The 20,766-nt window shown below is 34.0% G+C and overlaps 1 protein-coding gene across 3 annotated transcripts in view; it reads right to left on the reverse strand.

Moving 5' to 3' along the window:
* CSMD3 (CUB and Sushi multiple domains 3) overlaps positions 1–20,766 on the reverse strand; it is a 1,204,746-nt gene that overhangs the window by 16,625 nt on the left and 1,167,355 nt on the right. For all 3 annotated transcript variants that reach the window (XM_019032923.3, XM_031014090.3, XM_019032924.3), the window contains 5 exons: positions 15,682–15,855; positions 14,681–14,754; positions 7,453–7,564; positions 4,831–5,010; positions 2,173–2,238 (listed from right to left, as the gene is read on the reverse strand). In XM_019032923.3, coding sequence (XP_018888468.2) covers positions 2,173–2,238; positions 4,831–5,010; positions 7,453–7,564; positions 14,681–14,754; positions 15,682–15,855 — 606 coding nt within the window. The remainder of the gene's footprint in view (positions 1–2,172; positions 2,239–4,830; positions 5,011–7,452; positions 7,565–14,680; positions 14,755–15,681; positions 15,856–20,766) is intronic.

The raw sequence follows: 20,766 nt of genomic DNA on the forward strand, positions 1-20,766 counted from the left end.
TAGGGCCACATAGACCTCATTTTCTTTGTGGAAATAATTTTAACCAGTTCTTTATTTGCTATAAAATTATTCACATTTTCTTTTATTAGTTAGTTCTAGTAAGATGTAGTGTTCTAGTAATTTGTCTGCTTTGTGTAAATGTTTTTAAATGTTGATAATTATTGATAGTTTTCCCTTAACATATTTTGAATTTCATTAATCTACTCTCTATGTAGTTATGCTCACATTTTCTTTATGTTATTTTTACCAGAAATTTTTCTACTTTGTTTCTGAAAAGAACGACATTTGGTTCTGTTGAGATTCTTCTACTGTTTTGGGCGGTTGCCTGTTTTTATTATTACATTGATTTCTGCCCTGCTACTCTGTTACAGTCTTAATATTCTCTTAATAGGGACACAACTAATTAATTCTGAGGCTTTTCTTTTCAATAATGTAAGGATTTAAGGCTACAAATTTCCCTCTTAACTTTCCTTTTCTTATAGCCCTCAAGCTTTGATATTTCAATTTTTCAAAATAACTAAATTCTAATATATTTCTGTATTGATGTCTTCTTTAATTCATGAGTTATTTATTATTACTAATTTTGCTCTGAATTTCCAAACATACAGGAATGTTTTAAATTACATATTTTCTTATTGAACTTTAATCACATCCTGGTCAGATATGAACTATGAAGACTAACTTTGCGTTTTAAAATTTGTTTAATTTTATTTATTATTTAATATATGAGCAATTTTTTTACAGATTTGATGTGCTGGAGCTACTATTCAGAGTTTCCACCTGGTCCCAAATCAAGCATTTCCCTTGGAAAATTTGGGGCATTGATGGACAATTATGGTTTTCTGACTCCATTGCAAACAAACTCTGCCTTACTTTTATGTATTCTTTGATTGCCTCAATGGCATTCAGCATGTTTTCGACAAGTGTTGAATGTATCAGTATAAGTCACAGAGCTTGGTGGTCCCTCCACTTTTATAGCATGTACATGGAGCACTTCTAAACCCCACTAAAATTAGATCCTAATGTAGTTCTTGGCCCAATACAACTGAGAGAAATCTGTTTCCAAGGTGAAGATCAGATATTATGCTCTTATTGGCAGCTTTTAAATAGTATCACATAAACAAAATACTAATACTGAATAAGCATGATATGGTTTGGCTCTGTGTCCCCACCCAAATCTCAACTTGAATTGCACTCCCATAATTCCCACATGTTGTAGGAGGAATCTGGTGGGAGATAATTGAATCATGGATACTGTTCTCTTGGTAGTGAATAAGTCTCACAAGATCTGGTGGTTTTATCAGGGGTTTCTGCTTTTGCATCTTCCTCATTATCTCTTTGCCCGCTTCCATCCATGTAAGACAGGACTTGCTCCTACTTGCCTTCCTCCATGATAGCGAGGCTTCCCCAGCCATGTGGAACTGTAAGTCCACTTAAACCTCTTTCTTTTTAAATTGCCTAGTCTTGGGTATATCTTTATCAGGAGTGTGAAAATGAACTAATACAAAGCAACTCATATATTGAGCCCTTACTATGGGCTACGCACTCTGCACTTCATTTGCATGAAGCTTATTATATAATTATTTAATTATTATTTCTTTCGGATAGAAAAAGATATGGAGACTCAGATATATAAAATAATTTTTCCAAGGTCACAAGTCAGAGAGTATATAAAATGGTAATTACATCAAGGTTGTAGGGCTTAAAAGTTTATGTTTTTATTGATTGTGCTAGGTTTTCTAATTTGCTTTTCAAATCAAATAATTGAAAATAAACTAGTCAATTTCTAGAAGTTACTGATCTTTATTCTTATACCAAGTGTATTTGGATCCTTTTAAAAACATATACATTTAAAAATGTTAAATAAGACCTCATTTTTATTTTAATATTTTAAATGACAGTATTGTCATTATGCTATAGTCATTTACAGATACTCTTCAAGGGAAATTTTAATATTTTTAGCAGACGGAACTATGAACAATACTTTTGAAATACTAACATGTCACTCTATTACATTGCTTTAAATTCAACATCTTGTGAATTATCAAATTCAAGACAGTCATAGTTTTTTATACTTAAATATATTTTTTAAATACACAGTTACTATGTCAAGAAAACAGTAGACCATTTTTAGAAATAATGAACTCTAGAAAAACAAATGACATTACTAACCACTTAGCTTTGGGCTGGGTGTTCCCAGTGCAGGTCTAGGATCTTTCACCAATATTTTAGAACCAGCTATGAAAAGAAATAAAGGTGTTTACAAAAGTTGATGCAATTAATTACATACACATGCACACACACACACACACACAGTGTGATGCACTGTCCATTTTATTCTCTGACATTTCACATAGATAGTTTTCTCTAAAATGTTCCGTTCATCACAACATCTCAGTCCCCTACTCAGCACTCGTTATGTAACTAATGATTTCAACAATTATTCCCATTACAGTCTATTGGCACAAGGGGCAGATTTGTGTTGCTTTATCATCTTGGGATGTCATTTCTTATTTTAGAGGCATAAGCCAAAGTGGAGACAGTTGCCTCCAACATGGAAGCTGAGAGCTGAGGGTTGTTCTTGTTGACAGAAGGCAAAAACTATTTGGGTAGGGTTTACATTTAAAAATCAAAGTTTGTTGAGATAATTAAAGATGTCACCAGAAATTGGATAGACTTAAAGGTGAAATCTTCCAGGTTTTAAACCAAAACCAAAGGTAGTCCAAAACCAAATAAATCATGTAGGATGTAGAAGTGACTGGAATATTATAGGAGCTATGACATGAATGCCTTGTAAACTATGTATCCTAAGAACAATGTAATGTCTTAAAAGACTGTAAAAGGATATGATTTCGGCAAATGTTGCTCTGGCTGCAAAACCAGAAAACTTTGGAAAGCAGCAAGTACGGATATGGCTAGGGAAGTTGAGAGACACTGCAGTAGTCCCAGTAGAGATAATGCTGAGTTAGAGTATGATAGCAGTGACAATAAACCAAAAAGGGGAACAGACAAAAAAGCTATTGAAATTGTGGTGACTTGGAGGGATAGGAAAATATCTAAGGAGATTACTAGATCTCATGTGTAACTATAGGATGGTAATATCACTGAGTAGGGAATACCAAAGGGAAACTATATAGAGAAAAGAAATGTATGAGTTTAGTTTTGCATGTATTGAGTACTGAAATGCCACTGAAGAATTTCACTAGAGATATCAAGCAAACAATTGAATATGTGTGAAGCTAAAATAAGATAAATAAGCTAGAAATATTAGTTTGTAAGTAATCTACATAAGGACAGCTGTTGAAGCCATTGGTTTGAATGACATCACCTAAAAGTGAATACGAGATGAAAACAAGAGATGGCTAAGTACTGCATCTTTAGAAAATCATAAGTAGAAAACAATCAGTGTATAAAGGAAATGGAGAATGGATACTCAGAATTAGGAGGGAGTAAAACATTTACTCATTCAACAAATATTTATTGAATGCTTTTCACATGTAAGGTACTGATTTGTGTTAAAATTACAGTTGTAAACACTTTGAGTGAAGTCTCTCATGAGATTATATTCTAGTTGAAGAGGGGTAGATAGGAGGACAGGAGAGTGGAAGCAGATAATTACAAGCAAACAAACCAAAGAATAAGATCTTCTCATACTACAGCGATTTCAATCATAAAAAAAATAGAAATAAAAATAGCAGAGGAATGTTCTGATAAAGAAAATGAAAACATTTCAAGTAAAAGAAAGGAATTGTCATTTATGACAGCTGCATTAGATAAAACATTAGGTCTAACAAATAGGTTTTTTGGATATAAGGAAATGGATTTTGTTGATGACCTTACCAAAAACACTAGAAAAAGTTCCTTTACTCCTTCTTCTGGCATTATAACCCTTTTCCAAATGGAAATTGTCCTGACCGAGCAGCAATCGGGTGGACACTTCACCCAGATCTGGTCCAAATATTAATACCATATCACCCTGGCTGAGTAATGGATTTGGAGATGGGCTCCATTCAAAATTGTGGCAAACAGAATCCCAGATAGTGCTTTCCTGACCAAAACTTTGGGAAGGACTCTTTCTACTAGGGTTACTCTGGCAGAGTAACCTAGGCATTATGGTAGCAATTTTCTGTACTCTAATGAATAGTGTACCCACATAATTTATGTTCACCTGGTACCTCTATGACCTTATTTGGAAAGAAGGTCTTTGCAAATGTAATTAACTAGAGATCTTGGGATAAAATAATCCTGATTTTAGGCTGAACCCCAAATACAAGGACTGGTATCCTCATAAGAAGAGGAGAGGCCACACAAAGATACACAGAAAAGAAGGCCATATTGAAATGGGGTAGAAATTGGAGTAAGGCTAGGAGCCAATGAATACCCAGGATTGTCAGAAGCTATGAGAAGATAGGAAGAGGCAAAGAATGGTTTCTGCTTAGAGCTTACAGAGGGCACAAGGTCCTGCTGACACCTTAATTTTGGACTTCTGGACTTCAGAATTGTGAAGGAATAAATTCCTATTATGTTAAGCCACCCAGCCTATGGTACTTTGTTATAAAAGCCCTAGAAAAATAATATACCTACCTGAAGAGACAACTTGAAGATAGAATTAAGGCAAGAAGTAACATTCTCATGGGGAAAAACCTATGAATAGACTCATAAAATTTATATGCCTCTGGATCCAGAAGTGTTTACATTACTCCTAGACTTGGAGTTAGCCAACAAATTTCCCTTGTTCCTATGCTAATCTGAGTTGAGTTTTTTGTCTGGAGCGAAGGAAAGCAATAGTACAATCTCTTGTGTTAAAAAGATTCTATAGAGAAAACTTACCTTCACAAATGGGAACTTTTCCAGTCCAGGTGTTATCGGATCTACACACTCTATGTTCTGTTCCACCTGCTAAGAAGAAGCCAGGCTGACAGGTATAAATCAGTGTATACCCATGAGATGGAAGGTCCATCCCTACGACATTTGCATGAGCAGGAGTTTCTGGCTGTTTACAGCTGTGGGCTATATTAAGAAAAGAGAACAATGTAAATTTTCTATAGATATGTTAAGAAAAATTTGAGACAGGAGTCACAATATATTTTAGATATACTTCAATGCCTTTATATACGTATATCTTAGAATAATTATTCTAATAAATCACAAAAACGTTTCAATGCAAATATACTTATTGATTTCATACTTTAGCATTTCCTAATCCACCATTTGTGGAACACTAGTAGATGTTAATAGATGTTAAATAAATTGAGAAAAAAAAAGACATTGTCAATAACTAAGCTCACAAATGTATGCTTTACCATTTTAGAGAGTCACACATTCCAGAGAGTCACAAAAACCAGCATTTTAAAGGATCTATGAGGTTCTGTGGTAAGATACCTTTTAATGTTTGTCAAGCTCAGGTTTTCCATATGAGTTTAGAAAATATTATTTTATAAATTTTAAATTTATTATATTTATTTTAAATTAAAAATCTATTTTCTATTGTCAAATAAAACCACAGCTAATTATATTGCTCTGGTATTAATACTTCCCAATAAAAGTACATTTTAATAATTTTTTTACATATGGAATTTTCAGGCCATATTTGGATCCGTATGCTAGAAGTATCATTTTGTTCACCTAATTCTCTCTCCTTTTCTCCATGTTTCCTTCCACTCCTAATTCTCTACCTTGATTACACCATATCTTCCCCTTATTTCATCGGTTTTATGTCTTATAAAGACCATTCCTTTCTCCGTCAAAGATAAATGCTACAAGAAATTTTTCCCCTGAAACAGATAGCATTTTTTAATTATTTGTTCATAGATATACATCCATAAAAGTGATCTCTGAAAAAAGTGTTCTGTGGATAAATTAAAAATATATATATTTCATTTGTTTCTTAATGGAGGTCCATAACAGTATAAATAATAGCTAACATTTTTTTACTCCGTGTGCTAAACATTGTGTTAAATGGTTTTTTGTTTTTGATTTTGTTGTTTTTGAGACAAGAGTTTCACTCCGCTGCCCAGGCTGGAGCACAGTGTCACAATCTCAGTTCACTGCAGCCTCCACCTCCTGGGTTCAAGCGATTCTCCTGCCTCAGACTCCTGAGGAGCTGGAACTACAGGCACCTGCCACCACACCCAGCTAATTTTTTATGTTTTTAATAGAGATGGGTTTCGCCATGGTGACCAGGCTGGTCTCGAACTCCTGACCTCAAGTGATCTGCCCACCTTGGCCTCCCAAAGTGCTAGGATTATAGGCGTGAGCCACCGTGCCTGGCCTAAATGGTTTATATTTAATATAATGGAGTTAGTGAAATGTAATCCTCATGCAGTAAGTATTGATAAGGAAAACTACAGTCTGTCTCTACCGCCATCTTAAGCCCTATGTTACGGACACATTAGAAACTTTGAGATGCTTCACAGTGACAGACGCTGTTTAACTTTATTTAAACTATCATATCCCAACTAGAGGACATCAGAGAACAATGGTTTACTATGAAATACCTAGTTACAGCCCGCACAGCTGTTTTAAAGTACACATTCTGAGGAATTCTCCTTTAAGGAATTTTCCATATTTAAATATAAGCCAACAAGGCACATAACATGGCATCTCTGTGGAGTGTTCTCCTGCTTTAAAGTAAGCTGCTGGTCCCTAGGTGCCCCCACAATCATTTGGATGGTTCTGAACAGGGATAGAGTAAATTCACAGGGCTTGTGTATGCTTCAGCAAATCCTAAAAGCTAGATACCATCCTAATAAGTGTTTCCTCTCCAGCTTACTTTTTTCCATCTTTCACCAAGAAACACAATTGAAAAGATAAGGGAAGAGATTTTTTTAAAAGGCAACTGGAGAGAAAGAAAAGCCAAATAGCTGACCAGCTAGAATTCGTTTCTAATTGTATGTCAGAAAAAGTTATTTAGTGGTCCCAGGCTTTGTTCTTATTTAATCTGTATAGCAAGTGTTCTCCACTGAGGATCAGAGAACATATAAAGGAAATTCTAAAATTGTTCTCAAATTTTTGGCCAAGTGCCCATGAATATTTCCTTTCATAGATGTTGTTAGTTTCCCCAGATTCTCAGATAATATTTTCACAAGCGATTTTTAAAAATTAGAAGCTGTTAGATTGGTGCCTCGGGTATTTTAGATTACTTCAGACTGTTAGATGCAGATCCATAAACTAAAACCTAATCATTACCTAAAATTACCAGGTGGCCAAACTAAACATAAGGTCTTTACAAAAAGAACAAAATTGTGCCTTGTGCTTTCTGACTTACTTAGAGAGTGCTTCCCAATGGCCATGGGTTTATGATACAGTAATAAAATTATATACATAAAATGTTTTTTAATCTAAAAGTCAATTTGATACACATATAGATGTAAATGTATTTGAATACTTGGGAGAAAAAATCCATATAAATTCTTACCCATGATAGCATTATTTCTTATCCATAATACTTACGTATGCATTCAGGCTGAATCCCACTCCACGTAAGGTCAGGGAGGCAGGTGCGTGTTGTAGACCCTTGGAGAAGGTGTCCTTTTTTGCAATGGAACTGTACAACACTTCCTACCTATAGCAAATTAAAGAGAGGAAAAAATATTCCCCTACAACTTCAAATATGGCAACAAACAGAGCTTGAGTGAGAAAATGTTATCAAGTGAAATTCCGTATGGTAAAGTTGGAAGAAAAAAATAATTGAAATCTGATTTAAAATAAAATGGGAAAAATTCAAAACTAAAAAATAAAATCCTGGCTTTATTTGTTTACATATCATCATCAAATAGTTGGGTCCTTAGTACATACATAGATACCAAGCATTTTTGCCATGGGAATTTGAAGAAAATATTTAAGACACCAAAAAATCCAACAAGCTACATATGAATACAAGATAGAGAGATAGATAGTTAGATAAAGATAAATAAATGAAGCTTGATAAAAATAGATATGGAAATAAATATAGCTAACCACATAAGAAACAAATAAATATTGAAGGTGAAAAATGCAATATGAGATTAGAGACAAAGGTGGTTACTGAAGGTGGTGGTGATAACGGAAATATACAATGGAAGATATATTGTTTGTACTAACTTTTAAGGGTATAGTAATTAGGAGAATATCTAGGACAATGGCTTTCAAAGTGTAGTCTCTAGGCCAGTAATATCAGTGTCTCCTAGGAATTTGTTAAAAATGTCAGTTCTGAGGCCTTACCCCAGACACACTGAATCAGAAACTGTTAGGTTAGAAAAACCAATAATCTGCTTTAACAAGCCCTTTGGGTGGTGGTAATAAACACTAAAGTTTGCAAAAGACTTACAGAAAAATGGAAAAGATAATAACATGATGAGAAATGTATGTTGGTTACAATATATATCATTTGCTTTAGGGGAAAACAGAGTATATTAGATTGATTGGCATTTATTGTTTACAAAGTGAGCAGGGCAGGTAGAGGTTTGGGATAAGTGGGAAGCAGGGGTATATAGTAAACAAGAAAACAAATCACCAGAGTAATGTACATGTAGTTTTAATTCTGGATCTCACTTTACTTGAATAAGTCATATCTCCTATCTCCTCTTTGAGACCTAATTTATCATTTATAAATAATGATGATAATATTATTTGTATTGAAATCTGTTTTAAGGATTAAATGAAATAGAATTTATACTCCACTCCACCCCAGGATGACACTCAAGTTTTAAATAAATTATAGGCATGATGACTAAATTGGAGACATAAGTAAGAATTAGTTTCCGAAGGGTCTCAAATGGCAGGATATGGTATTTAGAAGAATAGTAGTAATTCTAATTATGAGGCTGGCACTGCCATTTTACATTTGAGTGGATAAAAACTGTACTAACTTGTGGCAGTAAGCCTGGGGAAGAAAGTCATTTCCTCAAAACAATCACAAGAAAAAAATCAACAAGATTTATTGGATGATTAGAGGTGGAGGATGAGATAAGGGATATTTAGGGTCTGCCACTTTGTATTTCTCCAGCAATTGCAGTCTGAGAAGGCTCAATCACAGTTTTAGGACTTATCACTCAGATCCTGTTTTCTGCCTTCCCCTTAATTCCTACCCCCACTTGAGCGGACAATAAGAAGCTAAGCTTAAGATGATATAATTTGATACCAAGATTCCATTTGAAACTTCAGACTCTGAATTCCACCATTTTTCATATTGTTATTATTACCCAGAACTATACTAGGCCAGAAATATTAAATTCCAAAATTCTTTATCTGACAACAACCTTTTTTCTTTATGTTATCTCATGCTGTGTCTTCCATGAACCCTCACCTTTGCCTCTAGAAGATCTCTTAGCCCTGGATGCCCCATTTTCTCTAGGCTGTTACATGGATTGATTCCAAGAAGCACCACCTGCATTTTATTCCTTAAAACCAGAGTCCCCTGACTTGTGCTCCAGAGCACGCCTTTCACATTCTTTCTGAAGTTGTGCAAAATGGTGGTACAGGTTTTGATTTTTCAGTATGGGCTAAATTATGTTATATACAGTTTGCAGTTCTATTCTTCAGTCAAACCACTTCTACAAAACCCATCGTCTCTATCAATCCAGCAATCCTTCTTAAGGTTAGAACCCAGTTAATAGTGTCACTTGTCAGTAATAAATTTTCCCTTCATTCACTTCACCACCAAAACTGGCAATTTTACCTTCTAAATCCTTTTCAAAGTATCGTCTTCCTTTTTTCTCCAGTTTACATCCAGTTTTACTCCCCAATATCTTTTCCATAGGCTTTGGTTCTCACTTTAGCAGACATCACAATCACCAAAAGGACTTTATGAAAACAGTGGTAGCTGAGTACCCCCCTCCAGAGTTTCGTACTCAGTGGATCTGGGGTAGGTTCATGAATCTATATTTCCAACAAGTTCCCAGGTGAAACTGCTGCTGCCGGTTAGGCGCTACACTTTGAGAACTACACAATAGACAATTATAATAATCTTCTAACTTGTCTCCATTTCTCACTTCATGATCCACTATATTTATTTTCTGCCTTAAAGTCAGAGTGATCTATGCAACACGAAAGTTTGACCTTATTATTCACCCATTAGGATAAAGTTACATTGAGCTAACATGACAAAGGCCTCCATAACTGAGAATCTATCTAGCATCATCACTAACAGCTTACTTTACTCAAATTCTGTTCAATTAACATTGAACTTTTGTATCCTGAAATGCATGCATATTTTCATGCTATTCCTACTGCATGGAATGCCTCTCCCAACTTTCCTTTCCTAGCTCTTACACTAAAAGAATTAGCTCAGCCATCATCTGTAGAAACCCTTCCCTGCAGCAAGAAATTAGAAAAACCATCTCTGTTAGAAATGTTAGCCTTTCTAGGCCGGAGACTGTGTGTACTCATCCTTGTGCACCTTGAGCTTAAAAATGTGATTTGAAAATGTTGGAGCAATGGAAGGAATGGGGACAAAATAATATAAAATTACTTGATTACTTAACTTTAGAATATTTAACATCTATCAGTTCTTAAAATGCAGTGATATCACCTCTATACTTTAGATAACATAAGGTTAGATCATTCTGTTTGTTCTTTGAAGGGTGTATTTGGGTTATTTCATCAAACCTTTATACTGGTCAGGTATAAGAAATATGTTGGACTACATACACTTTGTTTTTTACTTGTAAGACATTTTTCCTCAATCCTGTAAGCTTTTCAAAGTCATTATAACAACTGCTTTAAATATTAACCAAACATTATAGAATTAAAATAAAATCTGTTTTAATATTTTTCTGTGTATCACCAACACATCTAATAAGATTTTTGTCAAATTCACAAATACTTATACCTAATACCTAATAAATATTTATAGATTTAATAATTGGTTAAATTGTTTATCCAGAACTTGTTATAGTCAAATCAACAAAATTTTCTCTAAATATCAGTGCATTAATAAATAATTTTGTCAGTGATGAACCCACTTAATAGTGTATTTTAAATAGTTCTTTATCCTTTCCCAATTTGATATATCCTTCTGACTGAACAACTTCCAACATGCATAGTATAATTTGCTTATTTGTAGAAAAATAGGCAACAACATTCTAAAAATTTATATTATCAAATTCATAAAATTCTTGGAAAAATAACTTATGTACAATTTTTTCACCAATATTTACAAATAAAAAGTATTATTTGTATATCAAACATTGCAATAATATTGAAAGTTTTTATAACAAGAATTAAAAACAATCCATATCAAGGTTTAATTGCAACCAATGTTTAAATAAAAATCACTTTAAATTGATTTAAAGTACCATGTTGTGTATAAATGCATTATAGAATTTTAAGACATGTTTAATCAGTAAACATCACTTATGTTCTTTAACACCTTATTCTCCTATTTTAAATGTTATATCTTAGTTCCTAAATCATAAAATTTATATAGCAAATAATAGGATTAATAGACATTTTGTATACATTTTGAACATTCTCAATAAGCTCTATTTTCCCTTCCATGAGATCTCATGGCAAATAACACTTGGCGTGCTAGAATTTTCATCAATGCATTTATTTGAATCTGACTTCTAATATCACGTGTTTGTTTAACTGGAGTATCCAGCATGGGTCTTAAGAACTTTCAAAATTTATTTATTATTAAGGTCTCAAAAACATATATGCTTCCTTTCAATTTTTTTTTTTAAAAAGAAATTTACGTTTTTCATTATATATTTATACAAAACATTTTACTCAAGAAAAATTGAGGAAGCTTCTAATAAAAGATATATGTAAATTAAAATAAATAAAATTGACACAGAAAGGCAAGATCATAAAAAATGAAGGTATAACAGATGTGCTTAAGATGCAAGTAATTTATGCTGACTGAGCATTAACTTTGGTCCTAAGCTTCCTGGTTCAAGAAAAGTTTAATTATTATTATTTATATTCAAAACAAGAAGATTTTAATTGAAAGTAATTTTTTTTACTTTCAGAATTCATGCCACTGTGTTTATTATTTAAGGTAATAAAACACTATGAAACATATATTTACCTCATTCAATATACTAAGATACTAATTTCAATTACAAACTGAAAATCATATATAATCACTACGGTTAGTTTGGTAGGGTTAAATATTTTATGGTTAAATATCTTGAGGCTAAATATCTAAAGAGCCAGATTAAAAACTTTTCATATTTATAATAAATTTATGTAACAAGCCCTAAATCCAAATAATGTACTTTCCATTGCCCAGAGCTCAGTTTAACAAGTGATACAGCAGTGTGTATGTGTGCTTGTCATTTACTCCATGGTTAATCCTGATGTTGCATCAATTATTTTGACAGCTATTCTCTTCACTATCAATCTATTTTTAGTAAAATTATTCCAATTTACAATATTTTAATAAAAAGACAAATTATGTTGAATACTTTTTTCAATGACAGAGTTTTCATCATCTCTAGCAATGAGTGATATATTTTTGTATGTTAATAATTATTGATGTCCCAAAATCTACTATATAAATCTATAAAGAAAAAGAGAGTGAACAAATGAACACATTAAAGAGAAAATTAAGAAAATGATCTGAGTGCCTCTGTAGTTCATAACTTTCTCTTGCTCTTCCCAAAAATGGGCTTCCTAACAGCTGTGATTTTGCGTCATAACTCACTACCGGCCACCTAATGAAACCAACATAAATACGAAAGTTGGGACATTCTGATTCTCCTTGAAAATCTGGAATTGAGATTGAGATGATCACTTTCTGTATGTAGCTGAGATGTAAATAGAAATGATTCACTCTTGGCCATATGGCCAATCTGCGGAGAGAAAATATGAAGTAGATAAACAGAAAGTAGTATAAAAAACTGAGTACTTGAAGCCAGTACCTACACTCTGGGCTTGATGAGTCTCACCTGGATTCTTTCTTTGGAAGTCTGGACATACCTGCACAGTAATGCCTTTAGGCTTTAAGTAGCTCCAAACAGTTTTTTTGTTACTTGCAAGCAATCGTTTTCCTCAATGGCTCAGGATGCCTTTTGCATATAAAACCATATTCATTTGGAATTCATCAATAAATTAGTATTAATTAGAATTATATAACTATTTATTGTGTTAGATCTATACAGATTTAGTTAACAGATTTAGTGTGTGTGTGTGTATATATATATATGTATATATATACACATTCATACCTGCCATATGCATGTAAGAAAGCCAATCTCCCTAATGTAAGACACAAAATACATTTAATTTTAATAGATAGTTATATAATTGTATATAATTAGACTTTACCATATTTGGAATCTAGTCAATTTATATTTATTCATATATAATATAATGATTTAATACCTGTTTATTAGCCCAAATAACATAAATTCAGGGTTAGGTTAACTTTGTTACAGCATTTTTCAATAATTATAATAGAATCCTTAGAAAGCAGAGTTAGTGATTCTCTTCATTTTGTTGGATGACTGTTTTAAACTCCACGTTAATCATTCTCATTTCCATTATCTCAAATAATATTTACTAAAAAAACTCACATTCTTTAGAAAATCAGCCTGATTTAGTACACAGACACTAACATCACAATTTTGTATTCTGTTAGAATATGTCACCAACTTGATCTGCGAACAAAGCAAGTCACATTCTGTTTCAGTTTCTTTGTACATATGATGAGGACTAGTGCTTTACAGCTAGTTGCCCATTTTTCAGGATTTAGATCATTGATAAAACCTTTTATGGAGATATTAATCTAAAGTTCTCTAAAAACACCAATATAATGGAGACACACTCATTTTTACACTTTTGTATTATCTGGACAGGACTAAAGGAAATCAGAAGAATTGGAAATGCTATCAAATCAATGTTCATACTGTGCCTGAACTGTAGATAAATGGAAACTATTTTTAATAACAAAATATGGCCCTTTAGATGAGCCCTTCCTTTAGAAATGGATGGTCTTCAGGTTCACGCTGAATTTCACACAGAATAGCACAATTTACAAAACCCGGCAACACAGGGCAATTGGGTAATGTGTAAATTGGCTACTTCTGTTTGGAATCAGTATGCACTTTGGCTCCCCTTGGATATTTTGTAACTGAAAAGTTGCTGAATCTCTACCTAAAATCTAAATTGGAAAAAGAGAGAACAAGAAAGTCAGCCACACATGACTGGGCATGCCAAAGAATTCTAATATAACAATTCAACTATGTGTTGTATAGCAACAGGTTCTGGTTAGTTTTCAGCAATTTCCCACCATTTTAAACACTGACAGCAAGGTCATATACACAATTAGTGCTTTATTGAATAACCCGAATTTTAAAAATTTGCTGTTTGTCTCAGAAGTCTCTCCTTTAAACTCTTTTATCTTTACTTTTCTTCACTGTCCCCATATCTTCCTGTAGAGTTTAATCATTTACTCCCTCACTCTTACTGTCTTATATATAACTCTCTAATGCTTATAGATTTTTTCCTATGCTCACTGCTATTTTTTGCTTTTTGTTTTAATTTATTTTTATGTTCCAGTTAGGCAATTTTATTAAAAATGTTTTTTTTCTAATTTCCTTTACTTCCACTCTTTTGTTGTCTGTTACCCTTTTTATGTGTTTATAAATGCAGATAGAACATGACTTTTTGTTATGTCAACAAGATTATATGCATATGAACCAAAGACGCATTCTGACCTAGTATAATGCTAAATGGACATAGCTAAAGTACCCACTTGAAATCCGAATGTATTGTTCTGAGATCCATGCCGAGGCACACCTGGGTTTTCACAAGAGGTTCGAGTGGGCTCTAAAATGAAGATTAAAAAGATATTAGTCCTTTAAAATTTACAATAGATATAGTTCTCTCATAGAAAACAATTTTAAATAATCTGGGGTTTGGTACAAATGATCTAAAAAATAATAAATAATGTAAATGTAATAACATCTCTCCATGGACAGAAGCCTGTTAATCTTGAAGCAAGAAAGTCAGGTAGACTCCATTTGATATGAATTATGAAATTCTTGAACTTTGAACCCTTCCAATATAAAAGCACTTGACATTCAACTAGCTCTGTGGATGTAAAATTAAGGAAAGATAAAGGATATGAAAGCAGTGTACATGCATATAACATTTGTCCAAAGACCTTGCTAAACTACGATTTGGGGTAGGGTAATATTTCTTTGAAGAAATAACAGTTTTTTCCCAGAAACAGGACTTGATAATTTGGATTTTACTGACACCCATAGGATATTCAGGCATAATAATGGTAGATAGATGTGTCGGTTTATCTGAATGACAGATTATTTGGCTAGTTTACCAAATATGGCATTAATTTTAGGATTACAGAAATATAGTTACAATCATTTTGAAACCAATATATCTTTTAGATATTTTTGGAGCAAATCTAATTTCATATGAAGATTCTCTATTAACTATAAAAATCTAAGTAAAATGTTAGTACTTAATAATGTCACTACCTGAAAGTATTTATATTTTTCGTTTTACTGATACACGACAAAATTATTTCAAGCGTTTCTTCTGGAAGTTTAAAGTGCTAAAATTAATGTTGTATTTTCTACCAATATTCATTTCCAGTGCCTTCTAATTGCTTCTATATTTTACACTTGTTTTTATATTTAGCCAACTATAGGTTATAGGATAAAGAAAACCATTAAATGTCACCCCTATTAATTACACAGTTACTGTGCATAATCAGCCTTTAATTAATATTACCTATGCAGTGAGGCGATGAACCACTCCAAGTGCCATCTGCTTGACATATTCTGGTGCTTGATCCCACTAATATGAAAGGAGAATTGCAGCTGAATGAAACCTCTGACTGGTATATAAAGCTTTTGCCTTCTCTTTTTCCTTGGGCAGGTATACCAGGGTCACCACAAAACTTTGCTGGAAATGAAAAGAAAGACGCTTATATCAAAGATTTAGTATTCAGCAGAGTACACAGTTTGGAAAAATGGTGACAATTAATTTGAATATTGTACTAAAGAGATATATTATTCATGATAAGCTATCCCAATGAAAAAATTTATTTTTTAGCGTATGTGCAGATAAATACTGAATTGAAAACTCAGTATAATATTTAAAAATTAGCTTGATTTCGATGTTTTCCACTTAGTAAGCTACCTTAATAAAGATAGAATTTTTGTACTTTTGTTATTTTGTATTGACCAAAATCAAACCACATATTTCGACTTGTTGGCTGCCATGTTGGAGTATAGCCTTGAAAAAGTAGGTGACTCATAGGTATCCCTGTCAAAAAGAACCAACCCATAATGTTCCAGGCTGCACGCTACAGATTGCAGTGCCCTTTCTCTGGTTATTTGTTTTATTGTACCCTGAATACTTTGAATACTTGAAGCACATATCCCAGAATCTTATTGCCTTCCTCTCCAAAATACTGTCGGTATTTTTTTAGCATTTTTTAAAAGAAAAGAAGGCCATCAGAATCTAAATCTATGCAAAACTATGGAATGTCAATGTTCCAGTGCTTGTACAACAAGCACTGGAAAGATCAACGTGACAGGCTTTCTAAAAATTTTGATTAGATTATTCCATTCAACATACATTTATTAATTACTAAAGAAAAACATTATTCTAGGTGGTTTGGGGCACTTGAACATGTCAGTAAACAAATACTGTAGGAAATCTGCTTTTATAGGGTTTATGCATTTGTGAGGGAAGTGAACAAACAATAAACATAATTAGCAAGTTTAAGAAAAGGTAGTATGTGAAAAAGTGGTAAGTCCCGTGGGAAAAAAAAATCATTCAGACAAAAGAGATCAAGCCTGTATGTATGTGTGGTGATGTGTGTTAGGAGGTGGGAGAAGATCTTAAATAAAGCGGCAAAGGTGTCTCTCACTGAGAAAAGATTTAGGGAAACAAAATACTTAGCCATGATGAAATCCTAAGGAAAGGCATTCTAGGTAGAGTAAACAGCACTGTCAAAGCCCTCTGCTGGGGCATGGCTAGCTTTCTAGTGGAAGATTAGGAGGCCTGTGCGGCTGGAGCAGAGTGAGCATGAAGAAGTGTAATGGGGAATGAAAGCAAATGATTTCAAATATATCAGACAACACAGGCAAATGCACCTTTATCAAATGCTTTCAGTGTTTTTATTGTGGCAAAGAAAATACATAACATATAATTTATAAATTTAACCATTTTCAAATGTACTCGATTTTCAAATGTTCAGATTAAGCACCTGAAAGCTTACTTCCCTCTGAAGCAAACAAACAGCAACAACAAAATGTTTTAAGTATAAATGTTGCCTTAGGAGGATTATAGGTTGGGTGTCCATAAAATGCATCATCCAAACTGAGAAACTTTTGAGAGTGAAAGGGGATTCTAAATGTACAAGAGATCGACCACGACAATGGGAATAAACTTGGCATGCCCAAGCCATCTGGAACGCATGTATACCTTAATTATAGACTACCATAATCTTGGCCTTAATGTCCAAATCAAACCTTCCCTGAAATTCAAGACTACACAATAAACATGGATTTTTAAACCTCCTTTTAGTAGCATTTAAAACTTTTAAAAAATAATTAAAATGAAAATAATCATTAACAGCTATTTATAACAAACCCACAGCCAATATCATACTGAATGGGCAAAAACTGGAAGCATTCCCTTTGAAAACTGGCACAAGACAAGGATGCTCTCTCTCACCACTCCCATTCAACCAAATGCTGGCTAAATATAAAAACAAGTATTGGAAGTTCTGTCCAGGGTGATCAGGCAAGATAAATAAATAAGGGTATTCAAATAGGAAGACAGGGAGTCAAATTGTCTCTGTTTGCAGATGATGTGATTATATATTTAGAAAACCCCACCATCTCAGCCTAAAATCTCCTTAAGCTGATAAGCAACTTCAGCAATGCCTCAGGATACAAAATCAATGTGTAAGAATCACAAGGATTCCTATACACCAATGATAGACAAACAGAGAGTCAAATAATGAGTGAACTCCCATTCACAATTGCTACAAAGACAACATAATACCTAGGAATAGAACTTACAAGGGATGTGAAGGACCTCTTCAAGAAGAACTACAAACCACTGCTCAAGGAAATCAGAGAGGACACGAATAAGTGGAAAAACATTTCATGCTCATGGATAGGAAGAAATAATATTGTAAAAATGGCCATACTGCCCAAAGTAATTTACAGATTCAATGTTATCCCCATCAAGCTACCATTGACTTTCTTCACAGAATTGGAAAAACTACTTTAAACTTCATACGAAATTAGAAAAGAGCCTGCATAGCCAAGACAATCCTAAGCAAAAAGAACAAAACTGGAGGCATCACGCTACCTGACTTCAAACTATACTACAAGGCTACAGTAACCAAAACAGCATGTTACTGCTACCAAAACAGATATATAGACCAATGGAACAGAACAGAGGCCTCAGAAATAACACCACACATCTACAACCATCCAATCTTTGACAAACCTGACAAAAACAAGCAATGGGGAAAGGATTCCCTATTTTATAAATGGTGTTGACAAAACTGGCTAGCCTTATGCAGGAAACTGAAACTGGACCCCTTCCTTATACCTTATACAAAAATTAACTTGAGATACATTAAAGATTTAAATGGAAGACCTAAAACATAAAAATCCTACAAGAAAACCTAGACAATACCAATCAGGACATAGGCATGGGCAAAGACTTCATGTCTAAAACACCAAAAGCAATGGCAACAAAAGCCAAATTTGACAAATGGGATCTAATTAAACTGAAAAGCTTCTACACAGCAAAAGAAACTATCATCAGAGTGAACAGACAACCTAGAGAATGGGAGAAAATTTTTGCAATCTATTCATATGACAAAGGGCTAATATCCAGAATCTACAAAGAACTTAAACAAATTTACAAGAAAAAAACAAACAACCCCATCAAAAAGTGGACAAAGGATATGAACATATACTTTTCCATAGAAGACACTTATGCAGCCAACAAACATACGGAGAAAAGCTCATCATCACTGGTCATTAGAGAAATGCAACTCAAAACCACAATGAGATACCACCTCATGCCAGTTAGAATGGTGATCATTAAAAAGTCAGGAAACAATAGATGCCGGAGAGGATGTGGAGAAATAGGAACGCTTTTACACTGTTGGTGGGAATGTAAATTAGTTCAACCACTGTGGAAGACAGTGTGGTGATTCCTCAAGCATGTAGAACTAGAAATACCATTTGATGGCCTGGCGCAGTGGCTCACGCCTGTAATCCCAGCACTTTGGGAGGACAAGGTGGGCGGATCACAACGTCAGGAGATTGAGACCATCCTGGCTGACACGGTGAAACCCCATCTCTACTAAAAATACAAAAAATTAGCTGGGTGTGGTGGCGGGCGCCTGTAGTCCCAGCTACTCAGAAGGCCGAGGCAGGAGAATGGCGTGAACCCGGGAGGCGGAGCTTGCAGTGAGCCGAGATCGTGCCACTGCACTCCAGCCTGGGCTACAGAGCGAGAATCTATCTCCAAAAAAAAAAAAGAAATATCATTTGACCCAGCAATCCCATTACTGGGTATATACCCAAAGGATTATAAATCATTCTACTATAAAGACACAGGCACATGGATGTTTATTATAGCACTATTCACAACAGCAAAGACTTGGAACCAACCCGAATGTCTATCAATGATAGCCTGGGTTAAGAAAATGTAGCACATATACACCATGGAATACTATGCAGCCATAAAAAAGGATGAGTTATTGTCCTTTGCAGGGACATGGATGAAGTTGGAAACCATCATTCTCAGCAAACTAACACAAGAAGAGAAAACCAAACACTGCATAGTCTCACTCATAAGTGGGAGTAGAACAATGAGAACACATGGACACAGGGAGGGGAACATCACACACTGGGGCCTGTCAGGGGGTGGGGGTCTAGGGGAGGCACAGCATTAGGAAAAATACCTAATGTAGGTGACAGGTTGATGAGTGCAGCAAACCACCATGGCATGTGTATACCCATGTAACAAAACTGCACGTTCTTCACCTGTACCCCAGAACTTAAAGTATAATAATAAATAAATATAAAATGAAATCGGAAACCAGAGTAAAGTAACACAAGTATAATAATAGCACAAAAAACATTGGTTTACTGTGTTTAAATTTTCACTGTCTCTTGGATATTGTAAAACTTTGGGCTAGCTGACATTCAAGTCCTTCTGGCAACACTGTATAACATCAAACCCAAAAGCCAGGGACACTGTCTTATTAATCTTTGTATATTCAGCACATTTTGAATTAATAGATGCTTCCCAGTGAACATCATCAATGGGCACTTCAGCTGAAGCAATTGTTTCTATAACTAACTTATTGCCTAACCTACTTCTGAAGTGTTCCTCTTATGCATATTCAAATAAAGGAGGGAGACTTAACCACCTAAACTCCTCAATCCCCCAGTACCCTCTCTGTGTGTCATTCCATCTATTTCTATCTGTGAATTTTCATGTATAAACCAAACAACCTATTGATATCAGGTTTAGAGACTTAAGACACAGAATTTCTTGTCAAATGGCTTTAATTCATAAAGACATAAACTTTAAGATGAGAAAACATACTTTAAGCAAAATTAAAGAGAAAAAAACATTTCTCTTTATAAAGTCCCTAACATTAATGGATTTGCATACCCAATGGATAAGGCCATCATTTCTTAAGTCTACCTTCTCTGAACTTCAATCCATACTCTGCCATTTTCTAGCAGTATGACCTTAGGCCTTATGACAATGTAGCTGCTTCCCTAAATGATGGCAGAGTAACACTGTGCCCTTGCAATTTGA

The sequence above is a fragment of the Gorilla gorilla genome, chromosome 7 (genome assembly GCF_029281585.2).
Source record: "Gorilla gorilla gorilla isolate KB3781 chromosome 7, NHGRI_mGorGor1-v2.1_pri, whole genome shotgun sequence".
Classification (NCBI taxonomy): Eukaryota; Metazoa; Chordata; class Mammalia; order Primates; family Hominidae; genus Gorilla; species Gorilla gorilla.